Source organism: Pelmatolapia mariae, linkage group LG10_11 (genome assembly GCF_036321145.2).
Source record: "Pelmatolapia mariae isolate MD_Pm_ZW linkage group LG10_11, Pm_UMD_F_2, whole genome shotgun sequence".
Lineage (NCBI taxonomy): Eukaryota > Metazoa > Chordata > Actinopteri > Cichliformes > Cichlidae > Pelmatolapia > Pelmatolapia mariae.
Window position 1 is genome coordinate 58,276,480 of NC_086236.1, and position 10,963 is coordinate 58,287,442.

The 10,963-nt window shown below is 42.0% G+C and overlaps 1 protein-coding gene across 1 annotated transcript in view; it reads left to right on the top strand.

The window, feature by feature from the left end:
* The window catches only part of cers2b (ceramide synthase 2b), a 28,222-nt gene extending 17,259 nt beyond the window's left edge, over window positions 1-10,963 (top strand). The window contains exons 3-11 of the mRNA XM_063486493.1: window positions 145-262; window positions 369-487; window positions 3,016-3,073; window positions 3,315-3,365; window positions 4,789-4,881; window positions 6,683-6,811; window positions 7,840-7,946; window positions 8,057-8,210; window positions 8,461-10,963. Of these exons, the coding sequence (XP_063342563.1) occupies window positions 145-262; window positions 369-487; window positions 3,016-3,073; window positions 3,315-3,365; window positions 4,789-4,881; window positions 6,683-6,811; window positions 7,840-7,946; window positions 8,057-8,210; window positions 8,461-8,616 (985 nt within the window). The 3' untranslated portion in view covers window positions 8,617-10,963. The remainder of the gene's footprint in view (window positions 1-144; window positions 263-368; window positions 488-3,015; window positions 3,074-3,314; window positions 3,366-4,788; window positions 4,882-6,682; window positions 6,812-7,839; window positions 7,947-8,056; window positions 8,211-8,460) is intronic.

Sequence of the window (10,963 nt, forward strand, 5' to 3'; positions counted from 1 at the left end):
AGAAACAGTGTAATCAAAACAACACATTTACAAAAAAGATATATATATAATAGCTTGAATATCAGATTATATAATATTTAATGATCACACCTATGCTTCCTTTTTTTGTCACTGTTTTTTAATCCCAACATGTCACAATTGCAGGATGGTGGCCACGCCTCTGGCCTCGCTGCTCGGGGTTGAAGACACGGTGCGGCTCAAGGTCCCACACAACCCCACACTGGAGTCCTACTACTGTAACATTACCAAAAACCCCACACAGGTAGATACCTCTGGCCTTCTATTGCAAAATCACAAAGGCTCTAATGCAGCTCTCGACGAAGTCACTGGGAAAATAATCAAATCTGACCTCTTTGTGCTGTTCTCAGTCTTCAGTAGCAAGTCTTTGCAAGAAGACTGGCTACTCAGAAAGACAAGTTCAGCGATGGTTCAGGAGACGAAGGAACCAGGACAGACCGAGTCTGCTCAAAAAGTTTCGCGAGGCCAGGTATGCATCCGTGCTCTTCTAAACATATATGACTGCTGTAGAGTCCAGAGAGTGTTCCTCTGGCAATATGAGCACATTTCTGAGGGCAAAAGTAGCCATCTATTTCTGCTCTCATTGCAATGTTGCCCCTGCTCTCCACACACACACACATCCAACCATGCTTATTAGCACAGGGCCTTTGCAGCTGGGGCTCTGTCACCACTGTTGGTTATTTTTATTTGTAAGCCAACATTTACTGTAATAGAAGCCGAGTTAAACCAACAGCCTGATCACCTGATAAGACAAGGCTATTGAGGCCAGCTACTACCAGCTGACAGGATTCACAGCGGCATGCTTGAAGATACGTACAGTACAATAGACAGTAAGCAGCAGATAACATGATACCGATACTAGTACTGATAGCATGCAGATATACTGTCCACTGATATGGATGCAGAGAAATCCTATGATTATATTATCCCATGTGTCCTGTTTGTAAGTCTTTCATGATCTGTTGGCTTGGGTGTTGTTTATGTTTGATGCAGATCTGTGAAAGCTTTTAACTCAAAAGATCAGTTTACCATATTTACCCAGAAAACAGTGGACACGCTGTGTACAGTGGATGAAAAAGTCATTGTAATAAAGAGTGAGATAGAAATACAGTTTGTACCGACCACAGGGTCTCTGTAGCTTCTCTGGAGCCTCTGATTGCATCACTCATGAGATGGAGTTGTAGGGGAAGTATTACAGCTTTGTTTTTTCCTACAAGGCTCAAAAGACATGACATTTTTCAGTGCACGCTCACCCTGGAAACCCTTTTCAAACCCCGTTCTCTCACACCCTTTATTTCCTGCGTGTCGGTTCTTGGTAAAGACATAAATGACATTAATGATGGCACTTCCTGCGGAGAGATGTTGCTGATAAATATGACAATTACAAAACTGTAAGTGTAAAATCAGGAGGCACCGATATGTTTGCCAAGTATTCGGATGGGTTGAAGTTGAACCCATTTGTTCCCTGAAGAAACTCGTTTGTTTCATTACATTTGCATTACTTAGCCGTACGTCATAAGTTAGCAACATAAAGCTTAAGCTGTAGTCAAAGTGTCTTCCACTCAAATCTTTAATGAAGTCACACACATGATCTGTATTTTACTGTTTAAGTATTAACTCAAAGAAACAATAGAACACCTGCCCGAAGCCACTGGAAATGGAGTCTGCAGTGCTTTAAGCCTGACTGCTCAACAGCATTTTTGTTACTTGTTCTAAATCAGGTTTTGGCTGCTTGGCTGGAGTCACCATACACTCAGCTTTAACCTCGCTCTTTCTTTGCCGCTTTAGCTTTGGTTTAGCTTATTGCAGATGTTTGCAGGAGTTGATGTCATGTTAAGAGCAGTTGTTTCTGGGTTAGGGTAGCGCTTTGCACTTTAGCGGCACATTTTTGTCCTTTGGTGCCTGAAAAATCAAAATAATTTTCTGCACCCTTTTTTGTATCCCACCTCCCTTCACATGAACTGAAGTGACCTGATTTAAGTGGAAGTGCAGAAAACAGCATGTTTTATTATTTTTATTTTCTTTCTGTCTGCCTATCACACACATCATTAAAGAGCTTTTGTAACACAAGTTTGATTAGTAACTGTGATGTGATGCTGAATTTGTGTGTGTCACAACAGCTTTAAGTGGGCTAAATGCTCAAAAATAGCTTAAAATAGCTTTTGAAGTGATTTTGTTTTCCTAGCACACATGATGGGAAAAATAACTACAAAAACCAAACAAATAAAGCAAATAATATTATAGATGTCAGGTATGGGCCAAACATTTACATTATTTCAGCCAATTTACAGTGATGTGTGTGCATATGTGACATGTGGGTGTGTATGTGTGGGTGTGTGCAGGCGTGCATGTGACTGCATGCTTGTTGCTCTCTGGTCATGGTGTGTTTTTCACTATGCGGGCTACAGCGTAAAGGCATTTTTCTTGTGAATCGATGTATTGTGGATGTGCACACAACAGGCTTTCTGTATCTCTCCCTTATTCCCCCCACTGGGGTATCTCCCACACTCCCACTCCTTCTCTGTATCCGTGTGTCTGCTGCAGCGTTTTCTGTAGCGTCTTCTCATTACACCTGTATGAGCAGTGACAATGACTTATCACTGTCTCCAGTACAGGGTGTTGTCTAGTGGCTCTCATTGTCTGTTAGCACATATTTGACTGTGTCTGTGTCTCTGTGTGTGCATTTGTGTGTTCCCGCGTGTGTGTGTTGTGTTTGACATTATCAGCAGATTTTCCAGGCAGTTCACGCAGCTTGACAGCTCTCTTTAACTTGTGTGTTTGTGACTGTAAGCGAGAATTTGTCTGTGTGTGTATGTGTGTGTATGTGTGCGTGTGTGCGTGTGTGTGTGTGTGTGTGTGTGTGTGTGTGTGTGTGTGTGTGTGTGTGTGTGTGTGTGTGTGATGCATTTACGTGTCTGCTGGTAGAAAATGTGCCTACTGTCTTTCCTCATTGACTGAGTAGAAAGTGTGTTTGTATGTGTGTGTGTTCTCTTGCAGTTGGAGATTTACCTTTTACCTTCTTGCTTTCATTGCTGGCCTGGCCGCCCTCATCGATGTGAGTACTGCCATGTTAACCTCGACCACTCCTCTTCCTCCTCTCATGCTTTTATGTATATTCATGACCTGTCCAGCTCTCTGAATTTTTTTGTGGTAGTCTGCCTTTTCCTTTGCCGTGATAACCTCACCTCTCGCGCTGTCAGAGGGGGAAGCATTGACTCATCCTTGTGCTGAGTCAGTTGTTATAAATACACCTGTCGTGTTTTGCTGTCTCATTCCCATCCTGCATGTCCTTCCAGAAACCTTGGCTGTATGACCTGAAGGAGATGTGGCAAGGCTTTCCTGTGCTGGTACGTCTCTAGAATGACTAAGTACAATAAATGCACTGCGTATCTGTTCATTAAATTAAGCTCCAGAACAAAAAGGTCCTGGAAGGTAATAAAGTTTCTCCCTGCCTGTCCTGAAATGATGGAAGCAACATGTCTAGAGTGGGTTTTCTTCGTTTCGGTTTCACTTTAGATTTGATTAGTTATAGTGTTAGTTTTAGTGTCTTTAATGGGTGACATTTGTCAAGGTCAGATTTAAGGACTTTAAAGCAGGTGTTTTAACATAAACACTTCTCTCACAGTAGGGCTGTGCGATATGATCAAAATCTCATATCCCGATATTAAGACATCTATCGTCCGATAACGATATAAATCACAAAAATGTAACATTTTCTGTAAATTTTGTGAATCTCGGGCAGCTCGACTTGCGTGAAGTGTTTCCAGCTGGGCGTCGCGTACCTGGAGTCCAGTGTTTTAACTGATGCATGAAACGATACATTTTTAGACATAGGTTGTAAGGCTGCCGTTTTCTTTGTGAGTATTTATTACACAGCGTGCTGCGGGGAAAAGCCTGTTCTAACGTTTGAGTCTAAGGTTTATTTTTTAGCACCTGGCGGCTCTTGTTTTGCTTCTCATCCGTAAATACTCTGCATCTTTCACGTGATTCAGTTTATTTTGAAAAGTCTCAACAGGATCTTGAGCTTTATTGTGAAAGGTTTATGTGGAAAATAAACAAGCGGTGGTTTTACCGTCGTTGCTAACTACAACGCATAAAAACAAGCGCTTGTCTGTCTGTAGTGTGGTTATATTAAATATAAGAGAAAGAGAGAACTTTAGGAAATTAATATAGCCACTACAGTGACCATCAAAATAATGAAAAAATATTGCGACACCACGAAACAAACGATAGCGTAAAATGCAACGATAGACGTTTTTATATCGTCATCCGATATATATCGTTATATCGAACAGCCCTATCTCACAGTCTCACTGACGATCCCAGACTCAGTGAATATCTGTGCCAAAACATCCTCAGGCTTTTTAGTTTAGTTTAGTAAACTATACTCCCTCGGTTGGGATGCATGACACATATAGATTCAGCTGATACTGGATTGGAGCCTCTTTTGTCTTTAGAATTGCCTTAATTTTTCTTAGCATTAATTCACCAAGATGCTGGAGGCATTCCTCAGAGATTTTGGTCTATATTGACATAATATCTTCACACAGTTGCTGTGACAATCATGCAGCTTGGAGGTGTTAACTGGCACTCTCTGAAGTTAAACCAGACATCAGTCATTTTTAAAATTACACCAAAATCAATTTCATCAGAGAACATTTAGAAGGTTAATCTGTAATATAGGAAAAAGTACAGCCCCACTTCCCAGTAGTGATTTGCACAAACTGTTATATTGACTTTAAAATTAACGATCTGTCTCCTCCCCGTCAGACTCTCTTGCCGTCCCAATATTGGTACTATATGATTGAACTGGGTTTCTATGGATCTCTACTATTCAGCGTTGCCTCTGATGTCAAACGCAAAGTAAGTGAATTTATCTCAAGAACACAAAGATTTTCTTTATTTAGGAGTACAAAGGATTTGAACAGGAAAAGGAGGAAAAGACATTTGTCTTTCCTCCCAACCATCCATCCATCCATCAATTTTATGCTGCTTGTCCAGTCTGGTTGACAGAGTCAGCAGCCTAAGCAGAGATATCCAGACCGTTTGCCCCCCAGCCACCTCCTCCAGTTCTTCCAGTGGAGCACAAAGACATTGCTAAGCGAGCCAAGGTTTGCCCTGGAGCCCCCTCCAGGTGGGACATGACCAGAATACCTCACATAGATGGTGCCCAGGAGGTATCCTATTCAGATGGAACCACCTCAACTGGCGCTTTTCAGTATGGAGGAGTAGTGGCTGTTCTTTGAGCTCCTTACCCTACCTTTAAGGGAGAGCCCAGCCACCCTTCGGAGGGAGCTCATTCTCATTATTTTGGTCACTACCCAGAGGTCGTGACCATTGGTGACTGACTAGTAAATACACAGCTTCATGTTCATGTTCAACTCCTTCTGCTGTGTACAGCATTCGCACATCACTGCAATCTCCTGCACCACTCTTCCCTCACTTGTGAACAAGACCCTGATACACTTAAACTCCTTTATCTGAGGCAGTAACTCATCCCTGTCCTGGAGTGGGTGCTCCACGCTTTTCCAATTGAGAACTTTGGGAACACATCAGACTTTGAAGTGCTAATTCTCATCCCATATGCTTCACACTCACGCTCAAACATTCCTCCAGAATCCTAAGGTTGACTGACAGACAGACTCTCCTCTGTCTGTTAGTTTAGTGGAGTGTGACTCCCCTGAAGTTGGAACACTCTCCAGTCCCCCTTCTGAAAGAGGGGATCCACCACCCCAGTAAGACAGTCCCAAATCAATGTCCCCAACTTCCATACAGTGCAGAGACGTATCAGCGACAACATTTCCACAACAATTAGAGCCTTGAGAAACTCAGAGAGAATCTCATCCCATGGTCCATGAGACTAAGTCATACTGAACCCAGCTAAGCCCTGTGATCTAAGGGCTAAGGGTGAGCCCGTCGACCAGTCCTGCCTCCAGGGCTCCAGTAACCCCAATGCAGGTGAGGTAATGTGGCTCCATAAGCGTCTTGTGAATCACACTTGGCCTGACCTTTCACCTAGAACCAATTTGCCTTGGCAGACCCTACTGGGGACAAATTTTGGGGACAACGTGGCATTTAGGATCATTAGGGCAGACAAACCCCTTTACCATGATAAGGTGGTGGTTCATGGAGAGGGGGCATGCAAAATGTAAAATGAGTATGTCATTTGTGCAGACACAGCCACCATTGAATCTCTGTGTGGATATAGCATCATAATTCTGCACACAAGGCTGACAAAGAGTCTGTCGTCACTCTTCTCTGATCAGTTTCACATCTGGCATGGACTGTGAGTGGACATTAGGCTGCTGTGACACGTGTGTGTGTGTTTCAGTGTGCCTTTGTGTGACATGTGTGTGTGTGTATTGTGCACCTTTGAGTGTGTTTGGCTTGGACTTTGCTCAGCCTGGTCAGCTGAGCACAGTGGGGTAAAAACTCTTGCCACACTCTTTCACAGTGTGTTTCAGCAGCACAAAGTCTAACCCAGATAATGTTAAGCTGGATTTACTTGCATTCTCACGTACCTGGTTAAAACATAGCGCACGGTTATATATGTGTTCTGTTTCATGTACACGGCATTAATTCAAAAACATCTTTACCCCCCCACAACTGCCCCACCACCACCCCCCACAACCCCCACCACCACCATCTATCTCCCCCTCTCCAGGACTTCAAGGAGCAGATAGTTCACCATGTAGCAACAATCCTCCTCATCAGCTTCTCCTGGTGTGTTAACTACATCCGTTGTGGAACTCTCATCATGCTGGTGCACGACTCCTCCGATTACCTCCTCGAGGTAAAGCCTCACCTCATTTTATACACTGATGGAAAGCACGTGCCCAAAATCAACTAACCTGTAGCTCGACATATATTTACATCCTGTCATCCTGGAGATATTTTACTCCGTGAGGTGTGAGAACTGTGTTTGAATGTTGCACAGTTTGCACTGATGTCATTTATCCCTACCACCACTAAGCAGGATGTTTTGGCCTTTGAGTATTCTGATGTCTTTACACTGATCACATACTGCCCCCTTGTGGAGGAAAGTGCAATTTAAGTATTATTTGTGGGATATAAACACTTTAGACTTTCATTAATTAGCATGGTTTTTATCAGGTAATACAAATATTTGTAACCTGTTGCTTTTTTTTTCTTTTTCTTTTTTTTATTCAGGTCATTCCCTTAAGCATTAAATGTATTTTAGTTTGTCAAAGGGCCATAAATAGCAGGAATGTGATACTGACTCTTTGCCAAAGACTGTATAAGTGGTGAACATAGATGCCATGAAGTCACCCACTGTTAGCAAAGTCCAGTTAAAAGTTAGGAAGATTTTATCTGAGTGTTTGCCAGACACAACGAGCGAGGGGTGGAGCTTACTGTGAAAATGGGGGACACAGCACACAAATCATTAGCCAATAATCTGACACATAATTTATAAAATGAACTTCATGCTTTATTCAGCATGGTTTGAAGTTATTGGCTGAGACCATAAAACCATCAGAAAAGTGTCACTGGGGTCACAGAGCAAGAAATCTGAAGACCAGAAGTCTTTTTGTAATCACAGGATCGCCCCCTGCTGGTCTTTAAAGAGAATACGTGTTTAAAGCACTTTCACTTTAGCCTCTGAATCTTTTACAGATCCATTGGCTAAGTTCCTCCTTTATACCACGAATACTCTTTGGTTTTACTACATGCGGGTCATTCATGCAGTCAAGCCCAAGAGGACCCATTTACAAACAGAAAAACTATGAATGAAGCTTAAATGCTTTTTTTTCCCCAGAAACTTTCCCTTTTTGATTATTTTTTTATCTTTTCCACTAACAGTCTGCAAAGATGTTCAACTATGCTGGGTGGAGAAATGCCTGTAACTACATTTTCATTGTATTTGCTGCAGTCTTCATTGTCACCCGCCTTGTTATCTTCCCCTTCTGGTAAGCACACACACATACATATACACAGATTTGAGACAGTAATTTTGACTGCTGCAGTATACCACTTTGTCATGCTTCACTCTCCTTAATCCTCGCCGTCTCTCTTGCAGGATTATTTACTGCACGTGGGTGTATCCAGTGACCATCTATAAGCCATTCTTCGGCTACTACTTTTTCAACGGACTGCTGATGACTCTGCAGTGTCTACATATCTTCTGGGCCATTCTCATTATACGCATAGCAATCCGATTCCTCACCAACAATGTAAGCAAACCAAAAGAGATCAATTAGGTCAAACAGGAAAAACTAAATAATGCTGCAAAACATTTATTTCTGTGAGTCAAATTTGCACATACTCTCTTCTGAAAAGCTGCAGATCAAAAATGAATAAGGCGTTTGAAAGTCTGAGTTTGTTCTGACACTCTAAAGAGCTCCAGGAGAGCATGAGCAGGAGGTCTCCCTGATTAATGATGATGTTTACATATTTTCATGAGCTTTTCCTCGTGTTCTTCAGGAAAAAGTGGATGATGAAAGAAGCGACAAAGATGAAACAGACGAATCAGAAGAGGAGGAGGACGAGGAGGCAGGAGAGAAAAAGCATATGAAGAAAAATGGCCCGGTGCAGAATGGTCACACAGTCCACAACAACAACCACCGCAAGAGGCAGTGAAATTAAAGTCACGGGATGGAGAAACATGAGAAGGACTTATATCCCTCAGTAGAGGAGCAGGAGGGAGGGACCAGTGATTCCCTAAAACCCAGAACAGCGGGTATCTGAGGAAATTTGGCACTGTTACTTTTACACAACACACATTCATGTTTTTTAGAGGGCACAGAGATCCAGCAGATGACATACACTACATTAAGTGGCACGGCTCTTCGCTTTGTCATCAGAGGAAAAAAATTTATCACTGCCTTTTGTTTGATGTTAGTCCCAAACGTTTTCAATGAGACGGGGAAGAAAAAATGGAGAAGAGCAAAGTTTGGAGAAGACAGATGAGGGGGCGGAGGAGGTGATGCTGCTTCTACTTTAGCTTTCATGTTCTGACTGTGTGCCTTAGAGCCAGCTGACGGCTACGAAAAAGCCATTTTAAAGCCTTCTGCTTTGAAATTGAGTTGCTTTATTCTTTGTTTGCTTTTTACTAACAGAACAAAACAACTGAAAGTGGGTTATGTGAAGGTGACACAATAGGGCATTTATTTCCCTAGGTTTCTGTCTATGCAACTATCTGTTCAGCTATTGCAATGTCTTTGCACAAAAGTACAGAGTCTCTCATATAAAGTAATAACCTGCAGTAGGACTGTGCTCCTCTGCTCTCCGGTGTGGTTTGTGCCATTTGTAAAGTGTTCTGGTTTGAGTTTAGTAATCAGCAAGATTTTTTTTAAAGGGGGACCTATCATGCTGGTCCATATTTTCTGTCATAAACTTTTAATAATGGATGTTCACATTAAACATGGCCAAAGTTTCAGATAATGAGGTCTGTGCATGTGCAGGCATTCCCTGTGAGCCAAAAGCTCAGACTTTACGTTACTCTAAATGCTCTATTTCAGGTAGTTTTTTCTACCCCTGCATCTGTGTGATGTCACAAAGAGAGGCTATCCCTAATATGGTAATCTTGGGCACACAGCTCTACCCACATAGTGTTAAAATCTTTTGTTTACAAGAGGCAGCCAATCAGAAGAAAGCTGGCTCATACCTGATTTATGGCACTGTGTTAAAAGTGTGACGTAGCCAAAAACCTCAGAAACTGCAACACATCTGTTTGGCAGTGATACGCAGTGTAAACTCAGTATGCTGTTAGCACAAGGATAAAACATTAGTTGAACAGCATCTAATAGGCCTTAATTGTGACTAGCTTGCCCCTTATACTATTACAAATATCTAGTATTGTGCCAGATTTATTAGCTCAGTTTTACTCATGTTGACAGTGACAGTGCCCGAGTATGAACGCAAGCATCACCCGCTGCAGTGGAGATTCAGCGCAGTACTATAAACCATGCTTCAAAGGGACCTGGCAGGGAGCTAAAACCGCTTCTTTCAAGATAACCCATGATTATTCTGAACTGTGAATCATGCAACGCTCCTCTAGCAGAGTCCCAAGAATAAAAATATGGTGCTGGAAAAGAGCATAATATGTCCCCTTTTAACTTCTGTTCATTCCTAATCCACCAAGGCTCACTTTGTACAATTCCTGCTTCCAGTAGAGTCATCTCCAGAGTTCAACAGTTCTTTGGCGTTTAGGCTATAAAAGAGCCAGAAATTAATATAAACTCCGATAGAAAACTTGAACTAACTGCTAAATAACTTTTTCCTCTCTTCTTCAGCTCAAGCAGTTTTGCATTGACGATGCCACCCACTGAAGAGCGATGACTCAATGTAGTCACTGCGAATGGGCGTTGCTCTGTTGAAATGCTGGAGTTTCATTAAGTACAGTGGAGCAGGACGGTTTCGCAATTTCAGATTTCCCGAGGTCACTGCCCAATAGTCTGGGTTCTGATTGTTAACCCAGCTGCAAATTTAAAGTGTTGATCTGAGTAAATTTTTTAAGTATAATTCTGGGTATTAAATGTGTTTACAGGTATGTTCTTTGAAGCTTTTATTTTGTTTTAGTTTTTAGATGAAATCATGAAATGAGTGTTACAGAGTTTTGTTGCTCTAAAGCTTTGTATGTCAAGTGCCTTATCTGTAATGTATGGGAAGCTCTCCTTGTCTTCATGCCCTCTCCTTTTCTTTCCTGTTTCCACCTCACATCATAGATCCAACCCTAAGACTGCTACATGCTCTCACGTCTTCTTTTCTTTATAAAATGCCTTCCTTTCAAACTCACCCTCATTCCACTACCACGTTCTTTTTAACTAACCCCCAACCAACCAGCAGCCTCTCTTCCCCAGCGATACAGAAGAAACAGCTGTGTCCTAATTACAGTGTTATTATTATTTTTTGTCTGTTTTTTTGTTTAATGATGCCTAAGTATTGTTATTAATGATAAAAGCAAAGATCATGAATCACAATGAAA